Raw genomic sequence first — 16,778 nt, 5'->3', positions numbered from 1 at the left:
ACAACTCCCAGGACTCAACGCGGCGGATGGGGGCGGGACCAGTGCGTGGAGTCCAGGCGTGTGATTGGTGGTTACCAGAGGGCCAATCAGAGGAGCTGTTGCAAGGCAGTCCCTAGACCGGCCGGGAGGGAGGAAGGTGGCAAGATGGTGTTGGAGAGCACTATGGTTTGGTGAGGAACTACCTTGGGGCCCGTGGGGGCGTGACTGGGTCGGGGGTGCGCGCAGCGTCCAGGCCGGCTGGGCCCCGGGTGGGGCCGCGGGGCTTGTAGGTCAAGACGCGGCCTTGGGGTCTAGAGAGGAGGAGCCGGGTCGACTCCCTGAGTCATCCCAGGGCCCCAGAGCGGCAGGCCCGGGTATGCCCTCTAGCTCCGAGCCGGGGATCCTGGCTGTCTCGCTTTGTTTCAGCATCATCTGCTCCTTACCAGCCCAGAACTGTCTCAGGCTGCTTCTCCGACTTTGCCCTCCTTTCCTCAAAGTAATGGATATTAGGAAGAGAGAGGATGGTGGTAAAGATGTTGGTGATTATTGTTATTAGATGTCCCATTCGTTGGCCTGTGTCGTCTTTAAAGTTACACTTGCAGATTGTTTCCTACGTGGCAGGTATATTACTTCATTTCACTTAAACCTCCCAGCAACACTTCAGAGGAAATATTTCTCCATGTTACAGATGAGGCTCAGCGATTCTAAGTCACACAGCTAGTTAAGCGGTGGCGCCAAGATATCAGACTCAGGACTACATAAAGCTTTTTTTTTTTTTTTTTAATCCAGTGAGACTCTTCATCAGTCTCAGGCATGGACTGAAGCAGATTAGAAGCTGACAACAAACTTTTGCAGGGTTTCAAGTTCTTTTTTAGGGCTGGGGATATGGTTCAGTGGCAGAGGTCTTGCCTCGCTTGTGTGAGGTCCTGGGTTGGATCCCCAGCACCACAAAGGCAAGAATGTTCCTTCTAAATATGAACCTAGAATATAATAAAGAACAGTTACACAAATGTACACAGGTCTCCAGTTAGGAGGAACAGATACCTATGAGATTTCTCCTTTTCTCTGGTGGAAAATTGTGCTACAGCATACTCAGTTAAATTTGAATTTCAGAACCAGGCATGGTAGCACAAGCCTGTAATCCTAGCAACTCAGGAGGCCCAGGCAGGAGGATTCCAAGTTAAAAGCCAGCTCAGCAATTTACCTAGACCCTGTCTCAAAATAAATTTTAAAAACTGGAGATGCAGCTCAGTGGTGGAGTATCCTTGGGTTCAATTTCCATTATTCCCCAAAATTGAATTTCAGACAAACAGTAAGTAATTTTTAGTATAAAAGATGTCTATTTGTATGGAGTGGTGGCACAAGACTGTAATCCCAGCAGCTCAGGAGGCTGAGGTAGGAGGATTGGGAATCAGCAGGCTCAGCAACTTAGTGAGGCTCTAAGCAACTTAGACCTTGTCTCAAAATATAAAATAAAAAGGACTGGGGATGTGATTCAGTGGTTAAACGTCCCTGGGTTCAATCCCTGCACTGCATCCACAGCCCTTTATTTTTTAATTTAATTATATATTTTTTTCAGTAAACACACTTGATTTATTTTGTATAAAAAGGTAAAGTTGGAGCTGGGGTTGTGGCTCAATGGTAGAGTGCTTGCCTAGCATGCAAGAGGCACCAGGTTCGATCCTCAGCACCACATAAATGTAAAATATTGTGTTCATCTAAAATTAAAAAATAAACATTTAAAAAAAAAAAAAAAAAAAAAAAAGGTAAAGTTTACAACTATTATAAAAACTTAGCATGAATAAGTATATCATTACACTTTATGCAGAAATATACATCTCTGCCACTATACAAGAAAACTCTTTAATTAAAGGAGTTCACAACGGGGGGCTCATGCGCGTGCGCGCTCTCTCTCTCTCTCTCTCTCTCTCTCTCTCTCTCTCTGTATATATACATATACACACAGCATTTAGTAGGCTTGAGTCAAAAAGGTAATTTCTGACCAAAAGATTTCATTTAAGTAAGTGAATACTGAATCCTTCTGGATTTTGAAAAAAGGCAAAGTCTGGAGGCTGCAGTTGTGGCCCAGTGGTAGACCACTTGCCTAGAATGTGTGAGGCACTGGGTTCACCACATAGAAATAAATGAATAAAATAAAGGTTCATCAACATTAAAAAAAACAAAAAAAGCAAAGTCTGCTTCGATTGGGCAATTCCTTGTAATTAGAATGTTTTCGCTCCCCATGGTGGGAATAGTATTTAAAGAAAACCTTCCAACTGCAGAAAGGGCATTTAAAAGTCTTTTTCATAGATAACAAATATCACAGTCCAGGACAGAGAACACCGTGGGAAGATGGTCATTCTTAGTTTTCCTTCCATTTGTTTTTCTTTTTAAAAAGGTCTGTTCAATTTGTCCTGGTGAAATGGTTGAAAAATAAGTTCAGCGCCTTAAAAGATCCTGTGGATTTGTTGTTGGTGTTGTGCAAAAAGAAAGAAAGAAAGAAAGAAAAAAAGAAAAAGGAAAAAAAAAAGTCATGAACATTATTTATTCAACCACAGAGTGCTTTGCTGTCATTTGACATTAACTCAGAAGGGAATTCAGAAGTCTGCAAGGATGGGATTCTGATGTCCATGTTTAGGGTGGTCAGCGGTGTCCTGGACACCTGGTTCTGTCCTGGTCTCTAGTGGCGCAGGCTAACAATACTGGGGTGTGAGTTCTGGGCGATCTGCAGGTCCAAGATGCAGTCTATGGTGTGCTGCAGGATTTCCATCTTGCTCACCTTCTTGTTTTGGGAGATGCTTGGCCCAGCTCCTTGAGCTTGGAGTAACAGTTGTTTGTGTTGTACAGCAGGCTCATCGGGTCATCCATCAGGGTCTGTTCCAGGAGATGCCCAGGCTGTGGTCTGACAGACTGTTTTTCCTAATGCACCTCACCAGACTGACTGAAGGCTTTTCATGCTGACCGCAGTGGAAGGAGAGACAGGAAGGGAGCAGGCTACCCTGGAGCTCAGGCTGCCGCCTGCCCAGCTGGCTGTGCTTGGCACCAGGATCTGCTCAGAATCTCATTTATTTTTGAGGTGGTGTTTCATTAAGTTTCTTATGGCCTCACTAAATTGCTGAGGAGGGACTCAAATTTGTAATCCTCCTGTCTCAGCCTCTTGGAGTGTTGTGATTACAGACATACACTGTACTTGTTTCTTTTTCTTTTTTAAAGGTAGATGGAATCAAGTAGAATACTGTGAACATCAAGCTGAGGAGATTTTTATTTATTAAAAAGACTTTTTAAGTACTGGGGATTGAACCCTCTGAGCCACATCCGCAGTCTACTTTTTTTTCTTTTTATTGGTGGGGGGCCTACTGGGGATTGAACTCAGGGGCAGTCAACCACTGCACCACAATCCAGCCCTACTTTCTATTTCATTTAGAGACAGGATCTCACTGAGTTGCTAAGCACCTTGCTTTTGCTGAGGCTGGCTTTGAACTCGCAATCCTTCTGCCTCAGCCTCCTGAACTGCTGGGATTATAGGCATGTGCCACTGTGCCTGCCTGGCTCCCATCCATTTTTAATTCTTATTTAGAGACAGGGTCTCACTAAGTTGCTTAGGGCTTCATTTAGCTGGGATCCTCCTACCTCAACCTCCCTAGTGCTAGGATTACAGGTATGCACCACTGTGCCTGGCTAAATTGAGGTGATTGAACTTTGTCTTGTACCCTTCCATTGAGGATTATTAAGAAAGTTCTGGGGCTTGAGTTGGGGCTCAGTGGTAGAGCACTTGCCTAGCACATGCAAGGCACTGGGTTTGATCCTCAGCACCACCTTTATTTAATTAATTATTTAAATTAATTAAATAAAGGTATTGGGTCCATCTACAACTAAAAAAAAAGAAAGAAAGAAAGAAAAAACAAAGGACTGGGGCTGGGGTTGTAGCTCAGTGGTAGAGCATTTGCCTAGCAGGGATGAGGCACTGGGTTCAATCCTCAGCACCACATAGAAATAAAAGTTAAATTCTTAAGAAAGAAAGAAGGAAAGTTCTAAGGGTCATGGGAGCAGACCTGTATACAAAATGGCATTTAAGAATATTGTTCTATGCCAGGTGTGGTGGCATGTGCCTGTAATCCCAGCAGTTTGGGAGGCAGAGGCATGAGGATGCAGATTTGAGACCAGCCTCAGCAACTTAGTGAGGCTGTAAGGACTTAGTGAGATCCTGCCTTAAAATATAATAAAAGTGTTCAGTGGTTAAGCAATCCTGTGTTCAATTCCTAATCCTTCCCACCCACCCCAATCCCCCTCAAAAAAAAAAAAAAAGAAAAGAAAAGAAAGAAAGAATATTGTTTTGCCTGTAATCCCAGCAACTCTTGAAGCTAAGGCAGGAGGATCAAAAGTTTGAGACTAGCAGAGGCAACTTAGTAAAACCCTGTTTCAAAGTAAAAGGCCTAGGGATAGGCATGGTGGGCAGCACACACCTATAATCCCAGTAACTTGGGAGGCCGAGTCAGGAGAATGGCAGGAGACCAACCTGGCAACTAAGCAAAACCTTGTCTCAAAAAAAAAAAAAAAAGTGTTCCTTACATATCAAGTTTAAGATTGAGAAAACTAAACAATATGTTTCTTAGGAATGCATATATGGGTGGTAAGGCATCTGTTTTTGCCTCCAATAGCCTTCCCCCTACTGGTTCTGGCAAAGTATGAAAACTGCTGCGTTGTTCTCCAGAGTCAGTTCTCATGGTCTCTCCTGTCACCATTTTCTCCCCAGCCTTATCCACCTGCTGGTCTTGCCCACAATCCTTAATCTTAGTAGCTATTCCATCTGGACTATACTCAAGGCCTCCATTGTGTTTTATGTTTGGACTTGGCACTTTTATTGTAAGAGTTTGAGAGGCAGTTACTTCCCTGCTGGGAGAATAATCAGAAACAATTTATCAGGGGGAAAATATAAGGTATGGTCAGTAAAGTTAGACCTTGAGCTTCTTTACATAGTTTGTTTAGAGGTGTGTGGTTGAGTTCCTACTCTGGATTAGTTTTTGTTTTATGCTTCTAAGTATCAGGCACTTTGCTAAGTACTTTCTGTGTATTTAACCCATATAGCAATCCCACAGGATTGGGTACAATAAAATCCATTTTACAGGTGATGTAATAATCTCAGAGAAATTAAGTAACTTTCTTAGGATTATACAGTTATGATCCTAAGAAGTAGAGTGGGAATTTGAACCTGGGCCTGAACACTATCCTACATTCTTTTCTATGCTTATTTTCCAGTAACTTCTTAATTATCTCTCTTTACCATTTTTGGTGTGTGTTTATTACTAGACAGCGTATTCTAAAGAAAAAAAAATTGCCCCTAAACCAGTATTTTTCTTGCCAATAGAAATGAAGTATATCATCTAGGGCACTGCTTTCTTCCATTAGCACAGAGAGAATCATCCACTGTTGGAGCTCGCTTACAGGGACCTAAGGGGTCATCAAGAATTCATGATCGTTGGGAGGGGAGGGGAGGGGAGGGGGGATAGTAGAGGATAGGAAAGGTAGCAGAATACAACAGTCACTAGTATGGCAATATATAAAAACGTGGATGTGTAACCGATGTGATACTGCAATCTGTATACGGGGTAAAAATGGGAGTTCATAACCCACTTGAATCTAATGTATGAAATATGATATGTCAAGGGCTTTGTAATGTTTTGAACAACCAATTAAAAAAAAAAAAAGAATTCATCATCGGGACTGAGGTTGTAGCTAAGCGGTAGAGTGTTTGCCTGGCATGTGTGAGGCCCTGGGTTCAATTCTCAGCACCACATACAAATAAATAAATTAAAATAAAGGTCCATCAATGACTTAAAAACATAAAAAAAAAAAAAAAGAATTCATCATCTACAGGGACTTAAGTAACAACCTCATTTAACTGCTTTTGATCGCTGGAAAACTGGAACTTGTGTTTTGTATTATCTGGATTATTTCCTCTTTTTAATATTTATTTTTTAATTGTAGTTGGATTAATTATCTTTAATTAATTTTTTTTGTGTGGTGCTGAGAATGGAACCCAGGGCCTTGTCTGTGCTAGGCGTGCGCTCTACTGCTGAGCCACATCCCCAGCCCTCTCTTTCCTCTTTTTTAAAGAAATTTATTATTTCTATTTTGCAGTATTGGGGATTGAACCCAGGTGCACTTTATCATGGAACTACATCCCCAGCCCTTTTTTATTTTGAGACAGGGTCTTGCTAAGTTGCCAGGGCTGGCTTTGAATTTGTGATCCTCCTGCCTCAGCCACTTGAGTAGCTAGTGTTATAGGTGGGCACCAGCATACCAGACTGAATTCTTTTAGATTGTCAAAATTCATAGGGATAGGACTGGGGCTCAGTGGTAAAGTTCCTGCCTCGCATGTCTGAGGCACTGGGTTTGATCCTCAGCACCACATAAAAATAAATAAAGATAACTGTATGTTCTTCTACAACTAAAAAAAAAAATTATAGCGATAGAAGTGTTGAGATCCAAAATCAATGAAACCTAATTTTTGCCGTTCAGTCCAACTTCCAAAGCTATTAAACATTTAACCACAATGATTACATTGTGCCTAGTATATGCTAATTTGTAAGTACTTTAATTTTTTTTTTTCCTGGTAACACCTTTTTAATAGGTCAGAGTAACTATAGAGTTTATTATGTTCTTCCTGAGAATAATTTATATCCTCCAACAAACTAAAGGGAAAGTTATATTCTTAAATGATCTAAGACAATGATGGCATAAAAACTGGACAGCTAGACAATCAAACCTCTGTGTTCTACTTAATTCACTCTGGGGAAGAGTGACACAATGAAGGGTCAGTCAGCTCCAATGGCTGTGAAAGAGTCAACATGGCTCCAATCTTTCTTCATAAATTACATAAAAATGGAAATGGGTAGTTCTGGAACTTATCACTGAGATTTGGAGGTGCTCATAAAAAGCGTTTCTGCTTCTAAGAGAAATTGCACTGCTACAGACAACTGGCACATTACCTTGGTGAGAAGTCTTAGCTGTGCTCTACAGCTAGCTCCCAGCCTACTGCTTTGATATCCATGTGAAAGTAAAAAGCAGGAGAGCTATGCACGGTGGTGCAAGCCTATAATTCCAGCAGCTCAGGAGGCTGAGACAGAAGGATCACAAGTTCAAGGCCAGCCTCAGCAGTTTAGCAAGGCCCTAAACAACTTGGTGAAATTTTCTCAAAACATACATACATGCATGCATACATACATAAAAGGGCCAGTTGCTGGAATTGTGGCTCAGAGATAGAGTGCTTGCCTAGCACATGTGAGGCATGGGGTTTGATCTTCAGCACTACATAAAGTTATTTTTAAAAGGGGAGGCGGGGGTGCCAGGGATGTAGCTTAGTGGTGAATTGCCCCCTGGGTTATATCCCTAGTACAAAAAAAAAAAAGGGGGGGGGAGAGACAGGATGCTATTTTTTTTCCCTGAGAAAACTCAAGTTTTCAATGTAACTTTTATATTCTTTCTTTGTAAATGGGATTAGCATATTGCAATAAAAGACTGTTCTACCAAAAACCCCAGTCTGGATAATAATCCTTAGCCTTCTGGATCTCCCAGGATTCTTCACCACACTCCTCTTTGAATATGTAGTGAAGCTAGGTCAGGAATGAACATAGTTCCCAGGCCATTAAAACATCCTACTGTAGGGCTGGGATTGTGGCTCAGTTGTAGAGCACTTGCCTAGCATGTGTGAAGCACAGAGTTTGATTCTCAGCACCACATGTAGATAAATAAAATAAAGGTCCATTGGCAACTTAAAAAAAAAAAAAAAAAAGATTGCTCTTCATGTTTTATTTGGTTGGTTGGTTGGTACTGGAGATTGTACCAGGGGCACTCAACCACTGATCCACATCCCCAGCCCTATTTAGAGACAGGATCTCACTGAGTTGCTTAGCCCCTCCCCATTGCTGAGGCTGGCTTTGAACTCTTTTTTTTTTTTTCTTTTTGTGGTGCTGGGGTTTGAACCCAGGGCCTTGTGCATGCGAGGCAAGCACTTTACCAACTGAGCTATATCCCCAGCCCCTGGCTTTGAACTCTTGATTCTCCTGCCCCCCAGTCTCCCAAGCCGCTGGGATTATAGGTGTGTGCCACTGCACCCAGATTTTAAAAGCTTAATGAACAAATTTCAAAATAACACATTTTGAACCTCAGACTTTTCTGAATATCATTATTTAAAAAAACAAAGAAAGAAACAAAACAGCAAAAATGAACCCAAAGAGGTTTTCAATTAGCTATCATTCAGCTGGAGCTGTATGTGCTGGTGACCAAGGACATGGGATAGTTCCTGGCTGCTGGTGGAAGGCTGGATTAAAAGTTTTCTTCATTTCCTATATTTTGAGTACACCCTTTATGATAGATTTTAAATCACCTATGACAAAGCTTAATAACACTAGTACATAAGCCTTTGATGCTCATCAGAATTGTGGAATGTTAAAAAAATTTTCCTCCTCTGGTCATTTTGAGTCAGTCAGTCTATGATAAGACTTGGTCATATATATACTATATTTTTAAAAAAATTTACAGTTAATTTTCTATTCCACCAAGGCTGAGATCCACTGCCATAACACAGTGTATCTCACATGAAAGATGCTGAAGGGAGCCCCAGAACTGAAGAGAATGTTTCAGAAAGATCCTAAAATACTTCTTTCTCCTCCTTCACCCCAATCTGACAGTGTGGACAACAGTGAGTATATGCGGAATGGAGACTTCTTACCCACCCGGCTACAGGCCCAACAGGATGCTGTCAACATAGTATGTCACTCAAAGACCCGAAGCAACCCTGAGAACAACGTGGGCCTCATCACACTAGCCAAGTATGTGAGACAGGAGGAGGGACTTGGTAGATGGGTGGCTTTTCTTCCCATGTTACAATGTTGCATGTCATATCTGAGATGACTGCCCTTTCATGGATTCCCTTAGGCTACTTTTGCCCATTACCTTCTTCAGCTGTGTTCTTCACTATTCAGTATAAATGCCAGTAGTAACTCCTTTTTGATATTTAAATTATTTGATATAAAGTCAGGCTGGGGGTATTGCTTAGTGGTAGAGCATTTGCCTAGCATTTGTGAGGCCCTGGGTTCAATCTCCAGCGCTTCAAAAAAGAGGGGGGAAAAATAAAATAAATAAAAAATTATTTGGTGATCAGAGCTCCTGGGCATACATCATCACACATTCTGTTATCCCAAAAATGACTTGTTTCAGGACTGGTAATTATCAAATGAATAACTTTCCATTTCAATATACATACTCTTAGCTGAAAAGTGAGTCTAGAAATGGAGAGGGTGGTAAGATACAAAGTAGCATGTAATTTTTGTGGCAGATTTTCAAGGCCCTGAGAGCAAAATAGGATGAGAAGAGTTAGGGTAAAACATTGGAAGACAAAGGGCAGATTCTTTCAAACCAACCCGTGTGTTTTTGTGCTTGGTGTCTATTAAATATTAGTTTGATTTGGAAAGAGATTGTAGTTATTATCGAGGTTTTTAAAGAAAAGATGAGTTACAAACAAGTTAGGATCTCCTTGTGCTTACCTGAACTCACTAAGATGCTCTTCCCCACATCCAGTGACTGTGAAGTGCTGACCACACTCACCCCTGACACCGGCCGCATCCTCTCCAAGCTCCACACCGTTCAACCCAAGGGCAAGATCACCTTCTGCACTGGCATCCGCGTAGCCCATGTGAGTCCTACTGGGTCCCTTTAGTTTTCCCTTCCTGCTTGGGTTTTGCCTTAAACATCACTCATTTCCCCTCTGGAATCTTCTTTTTTTTTTAGTTGTAGATGGGCACGATACCTTTATTTATTTTTGCGTGATGCTGAGAACTGAACCCAGTGTTCTAGGCAAGTGCTCTGCCACTGAGCTACAATCCCAGACCTTCTCTGGAATCTTGAACAATAGCCAGAGTAAGGGGGGAGGGAAAGGATATGGTGGGATGAATCCCAGGATCAATGAACATTATGAAGGGAACGATCCCTTGAATTGAGAATTCATTCCCCTTCCTCTTCTTTATCCACAGAAATGCACAGCAAGATGGGAGAGGTTAGATCTTGTGTGAGCACAATGATAGATATGAAGTACATAGGAACTGTGAAGAAGAAAAAGAATAGAGGGAAGAGCGAGGGAGTTTCGTTGGTTGACCCTAAGGACTTTCTCTTCCTTTGCTAGCTGGCTCTGAAGCACCGACAGGGCAAGAATCACAAGATGCGGATCATTGCTTTTGTGGGGAGCCCCGTAGAAGATAATGAGAAGGATGTGAGTCCTAGAGATAGTGCATTTGGGCAGCCTGTTTGGGAATGAGGTCTTTTAGTGCTCAGTGCAGAGGCACTGAGCTTATGGTTTGGGGGAAGGTAAATATGCAGGATTCTGTTTCTGTTGGGGGGCCTTGGGGAAGTCAGTGGATTTTTGTGTACTTCTATGAGGCAAGTCTTTTTCCTCTCAAAAGAAATTGATTTCTTGATTTTTCTCCCTTTCTTCCTAGTTGGTTAAACTGGCTAAACGCCTCAAGAAAGAGAAAGTGAATGTTGACATTATCAATTTTGGGGAAGAGGTGAGCTGGAACTAGGGGGGGCATTGACTTGATTTGGTTATGTTCAGGCCAAATTTTACCCAGAGAACGGCCCAGAATGGGAGGGGAGCTATGGACAAGTGATGTGGTAACAGAGGAGGAGGAGCAAGGTGTGAAGGAGAATGTCACATGTTTTCCTACAGGAGGTAAACACAGAAAAGCTGACGGCCTTTGTAAACACATTGAATGGCAAAGATGGAACTGGTTCTCATCTGGTGACAGTGCCTCCTGGGCCCAGCTTGGCTGATGCTCTCATCAGTTCTCCGATTCTGGCTGGTGAAGGTGGTGCCATGCTGGGTCTTGGTGCCAGTGACTTTGAATTTGGAGTGGATCCCAGTGCTGATCCTGAGCTGGCCCTGGTAAGTAAATGTTGACCCAAAATATAGCCCTGGGGTTTTTCCTTTATTCTCCTTTACTGATTTATATAATAGGGCTTAGCAGTCCTAAGCATTCCCATAACCCTTGTTTTCCAAGACCCCCTTTTTATTCTCTCTTTCCTATAACTCTGTCTTATCTGTAGGACACCAACATCAGATTCCATCTCATTCAGTCTCCTAATTAAACCCCATGCTTTCCCCAGGTCCTTCCTTTTCCCCCATACCAGTTCTTACCTTTCCGGCTCTTTCCCATAAGACAAACCGCAAGCTGCTCTTTTAGCTGCTATTTAGGCTCCTTTCCTGCATCCTCGGCTGACTTTAAACGAGGCTGCGGACATCTGATCGAGGCTTCAGACATCTGATCGTTCCTTTCCCATTGGCAGGCTCTTCGTGTTTCCATGGAAGAGCAGCGGCAAAGGCAGGAGGAAGAGGCACGGCGGGCAGCAGCAGCCTCTGCTGCTGAGGCTGGGATTGCTGCGGCTGGGACCGAAGGTGAGCGAGGTGGAATCTGAAGCCTGACTGCAGGAGAGTGTCTGGGAGGGAGGGGAATCTGTGAAAGGAATGTGCTGATGGAATGGCTGATGTGGGCTGTGTGGAACTGACACTAGTTCCATCCCAACCTTTTCTTCCTTTTCCCAGACTCAGATGATGCTCTGCTGAAGATGACTATCAGTCAGCAGGAATTTGGCCGCACAGGACTCCCTGATCTAAGCAGTATGACTGAGGAAGAGCAGATTGCTTATGCCATGCAGATGTCCCTGCAGGGAGCAGGTAAGCCAGGGCAGGGTGATAGTGCATGGGCAGTGGGTGGGATGGGGAAATGGAACTGATCAGACTGCCTTCCTTTTCTCAGAGTTTGGCCAGGCAGAATCAGCTGACCTCGATGCCAACTCAGCCATGGATACATCTGAGCCAGCCAAGGTGAGGGCAGCCATACCTCCTGCCTCCATCAGGAATAAATTCCCCTTGCAGTCAGATCTTCAGCTCTCTTGGCCCAAGGCCATTCTTCCCTCAGGATTTCATAAATGAGTCCTTTGAAGAGCAGAAGGAAACACATGGATATGGATTTTCTTTTTCCCTTTGGTACCGGGGATTGAATGAACTCAGGGGGACTCAACCATCTCCAGTCCTATTTTGAATTTTATTTATAGACAGGGTCTCACTGAATTGCTTAGCAGCTCACAGTTCCTGAGGCTGGCTTTGAACTCACCATCCTCCTGCTTCAGCCTCCCAAGCTGCTGAGATTATAGGCGTGTGCCATCACACTGGTGGATATGGATTTCTTGTTTGTAAACCTTGCTTAAGGCAACAGAATGCTATTCGTCTAGGTTGGAGAAATGTCCAACTGTTCTCAAATTCCTTGCTGATGGGAAATTTTTAACTATCCTATGGAATCCCAGTTCTATAGGATATCACCCCCTCCCAGAGTGAAAAAAGAAAAAGAAAAGAAAAAGGCGTTCTGGGCGTCTTATAACAGGGAACCTGCATGTGATGAGTGTTTTTACCTCCTGATTACAATTAGCAAAGTTCTCAAGCTTCTCCTGTTTTTTGTCAGTAACAAGTTTGAATTCATACCATCTAGAGGAGGACTGGTGATGTGGCTCTCTTTACCTAGCCTAGCATGCAGGAGCCTGTGGGTTCCACCTGCACACCACGGGGTTGGGGAGGACATGGCAGAGTACGTGACATCTGGGGCGTTGTATCTTACTGAGTCTCCTTCCTTCCCTTAGCTAGAGGTGCTCCTTAGCCCCTGCCCCTAGTCAAGAGAAGAGCACGCCTGAAGCAGCTGTGTGCTCCTGTCCCTTATACCTGCTTGCTCCCTGTTAGCCCACACACTGCATGAGCTAACACTGCCTTTTTTTCAGGAGGAGGATGATTATGACGTGATGCAGGACCCTGAGTTCCTTCAGAGTGTCCTAGAGAACCTTCCAGGTGTGGATCCTAATAATGAAGCCATTCGAAATGCCATGGGCTCTTTGGCCTCCCAGGCCACCAAGGATGGCAAGAAAGACAAGAAGGAGGAGGATAAGAAGTGAGACTGAGGGAAAGGGTGGCTAGCCTGCCCAGGGGACTGTATAGGGTGGGGTGGGATATAGGGTTAGATATGTTATCTGTAACAATTACAAACTAAATAAAGCTTGGCAAATTTTTTCCTTTTTTGCTTCAAGTAGTGATAGCTTAGCACTTGGGAAAGAAGGAGCTGAGGGGAAGGAGCCTGAGGAACTACTTCCCTTTGAGCTCTCTGTACTCACTCCCTATCCTGACACCTTCCTCCCATCTCTTCCCTGTCACTTCTGCTGGCTCTACTGCCCTGGGGCTATTTTGCTTTGTCATTAAGAGAAGTTTGTTAAGAGCCCTTTTTAGTTAGGAATCAGGGCCCAAGAGGCGAATAGAAAACTATAATGGCTCTAGGGCAGCCCAGCTGTGACTTCTGGGCACCCTCCTAGAGGTGACCATAGGCCCTCTAAAAGGGTGAAAAGTTCATCAGCAGATGAAGAAGAGATAGAGATGATTCCAGTCCACAGGAGCAGTGTGTGCTGACAGCATGTGGAGGCACAGTTGAGGAACTGAGGAGCTCAGAAACTGGCTGGCAGTTGGCCCAGGGCACCAAGGAGCAGAAATCCTTTAGGCCTGACTTTAACGGTTAAGTCTGTGAAGCCAAAGGATAAAACATATGTCTTCATGAAGTGCTTAATTCAGAAGAAGGTTTCTTTGTCCTTATGATCACTGAACACATGGAAAGAACCAGAAGACTGGGACACAGGTCCCAGCTCTGCCAGAACATGACTTTGCTTAGGGAACTACATTCAGGCCCAGGAAAGCTGAATCGACTAATACTTTTTTTTTTTTTAAGGTTTTATTTTTTATATCTTTATTTTGTTTATTTTTATGTGGTGCTGAGGATCGAACCCAGGTGCTAGACGAGAGATCTACCGCTGAGCCATAATCCCAGCCCTCGACTAATATTTTTATGACCAGTACTCATAAAGGACTCCCAAGTTCTAAGTGAAATGGAGCATTTCTTGCCTCTTTACTCATTGGGATTATTATCAGTTTACAAGTAACATTTAATTTAAAAAATACTAATCTCCCAAAAAGTTGGCCTTGATGAAGCAATAAAACTATATAGCCAGGCAGTTACTCCGAAAGCTGAGGCATGAGGGTCACAAGTTTAAGGCCAGCCTCAGCAATTTAGTGAGGCCCTGAGTAACTTAGTGAGACCCTGTCTCAAAATAAAAAGAAGGGCTGAGGGTGTTGCTCAGTGGTTAAGTACCCCTGGGTTCACTCCTGGTATCAAAAACAAAAAATTGTATTCTCTTTTTGGAATGCTGGGTGCTGGATATTGAACCCAGGACCTTATGTATAATAGGCAAGTACTCTACCACTGAGTTATCCCCTCAACCACCCTTTCTCCCAATCACATTTTTGTGGGGAGGACTAGGGGTTGAATCCAGTGGCACTTTACCATTAAGCTACAACTCCAGCCCTTTTTATTTATTATTTTGAGACTGGATCTCACTAAGTTGCTTAAGGCCTCCCTAAGTTGCCGAGGCTGGCCTTGAACTTACAGTCCTCCTGCCTCAGCCATTGGAGTAGCTAGAATTACAGGCATGTACCACTGTGTCCGTTTCAGAACACATAAGGACTGTTAATGTTTTGAGTCTTTATAGGTTTCAAGTCTGATTATTTTGTTCGTTTTTGACTCTACTCCTCACCTCTTGGGTAGAATGGAAAATCTTCGAACTTATGTCAGTTACCTCATATTCTGGTTTCCTGGTTTTCAAATTAAATCTCATTTGTGTTAGTCTCTCTCCCTGTGATTTTGTACTCTCATTTTGGTGTGGTTTCTCAGGGGAGCAGAGAGAAATGTGTGTGGTCAGTCAACCAGAAGCTCCTATTTCCTTAGGTCTCCATTACCTTATTTCTCTGTCTCAGCAAGTGGTTGTGAAAATTAAACGTGGTGGTGTATGTGTAACCGAAGGTCAAAGGAGATTTTTCCTGTTGTTTACGTTGATAGGCTTCATTGAACACACAAGTGAGCACAGCTAAAGATTTGTGGCCTCTTATCATCCTCAGCCTACATAAGGTCAATTTTTTTTTTCAGTATTGGGGATTGAACCCAGGGCCTTGCATGTGCCAGACAAGGCTCCACTACTGAGCTGCATACATCCCAGCCTTTTTTACTCTGAAACAGGGTTTCGTTAAGTTGTCCAGGCTGGCCTTAAACTTGCAATGGGGGCTGGGGCTGTAGGGCTCAGTGGTAGAGTGCTGAGCATGTGTGAGGCACTGGGTTCAATCCTCAGCACTGCATAAAAATAAATAAAATAGGTCCATTGACCAAAAAAAAAAAAAAAAAAAAAAACAACAACCTTGCAATGGAGTGGACCATCACTCGCAGCAAGATTAGAAATTTGACAAAAAGGCCAAGCATGGTGGCACATGCCTGTAATCCTTACTACTTGGGAGGCTGAGTCAGATGGATCCTTTGGATCTAAGAAAAGAACAACCTGGACATAGGGCATGGCAGCAAATGCCCATAATCCCAGTGATTTAGGAGACAGAGGCAGGAAGATTGCAAGTTCAAGACCAGCCTCAGCAATTTAGCAAGGCCCTAAGAAACAGTGAGACAAAGTCTCACAAAATAAAAAGGAGGACTGGGATTGTGGCTCAGTGGTAGAGCACTTGCCTAGCACGGGTTACAAACTGGGTTCAATCCTCAATACCACATAAAAAATAAAGATATGTGGGCTGGGGATATAGGTCAGTTGGTAGAGTGCTTGCCTTGCATGCACAAGACCCTGGGTTCAATCCCCAGTTCCACAAAAGAAATAAAGGTATTGTGTCCAAAAATAAAATAAAAAGGACTTTGGGGTTGTGGTTTGGTGGTAAAGCACCTCTGGATTCAATCCCCAGTACCGGGGGAACCCGCCTGGGTTATATAGTGAGACCCGTTAAAAATATTGACACGGAAATGAAGAGAGTCATGGAGAGACGATGATCTGTTTTGGAGTGCTGTTACTCTCCCTCCCTCATTCTTCGGGACGGGAGCATAGACCACAGGCCAAGTTAGAAGAATACAGACAGGGAATGCCTGCAAGAAACAGGTAGGTATCTTACACCTTGACTGGATGTTTCCTGGTGGTAGAATTTTTGTCCCAGTGTTGGCAGAGAGTATGTGTGAAGCACTGAGAGAGAACCTGACATGAATTTACTGGCATTAGGGGAGGGTATACGAACACAGAACACAGAATGTACATGCTGGCAGCTGACTGGAGCAGGACTGGGAACGTCAGTGCTGTGGGATTCCTGCGTTTCCAGCATCTGCAGGTAAGCATGTGGGAGTTTCCCATGGACTGAGGATAGCTTGGAAGGTTCCCAGGCTTAGCTATCTGAATGGTCACCGCCCAAGAGGGGTCCCTACAGGGCAAGAAGACCCCAATGATAAATGCTATGGGGAAAAAGCTCAGGGTGCTGTGCAAGAGATCAGCAAGATAATGCACTACACATTGAGATCATGGTGTGAGAAACAGTGTGAGGTGACGGGTCCCTAAAGATCCTCAAACTCCCTGAGGAGAAAACCAGTGTTTAGGTCCACAGAGAACTCTAAGGGTCCCAGTCATAAAAGTTGACCTCTTTCTTTTCTCCCACCATTTCACCTTTGGAGAAGCCAGAGGTAGGAGGTGGAGGGAGGGTGAAAGTAGAGCAAAGGCTTCCCTGTTTGCCACTGCAGGTCTATGTGCTGTGGGTGCAGCCAGGGCTGGGGGATACGGGAGGCTTTGAATTGGCAATAAGATGAAAGTTTTAAGAATTGACTGTTGGCTAGGTGTGGTGGCACATGCCT

General features: G+C 43.7%; 1 protein-coding gene and 1 pseudogene across 1 annotated transcript; one reads left to right on the top strand and one right to left on the bottom strand.

Moving 5' to 3' along the window:
* The first annotated feature begins 69 nt into the window (after positions 1-69).
* Positions 70-13,086, top strand: Psmd4 (proteasome 26S subunit ubiquitin receptor, non-ATPase 4). Its single transcript, XM_027953894.2, has 10 exons — positions 70-170; positions 8,670-8,810; positions 9,559-9,673; positions 10,160-10,246; positions 10,473-10,541; positions 10,703-10,918; positions 11,320-11,428; positions 11,576-11,707; positions 11,790-11,857; positions 12,802-13,086. The coding sequence occupies exons 1-10, from the start codon at positions 145-147 to the stop codon at positions 12,970-12,972; spliced, it is 1,134 nt and encodes a 377-aa protein (XP_027809695.1). The 5' UTR covers positions 70-144; the 3' UTR covers positions 12,973-13,086.
* LOC114106629 (DNA-binding protein inhibitor ID-2 pseudogene) lies at positions 2,528-4,810 on the bottom strand (annotated as a pseudogene).
* Positions 13,087-16,778: the final 3,692 nt, after the last annotated feature.

This window comes from Marmota flaviventris, chromosome 10, assembly GCF_047511675.1.
Source record: "Marmota flaviventris isolate mMarFla1 chromosome 10, mMarFla1.hap1, whole genome shotgun sequence".
Lineage (NCBI taxonomy): Eukaryota > Metazoa > Chordata > Mammalia > Rodentia > Sciuridae > Marmota > Marmota flaviventris.
The sequence above is the reverse complement of the archived record's forward strand: the minus strand, read 5'-3'. Positions and strand labels throughout refer to the sequence as shown.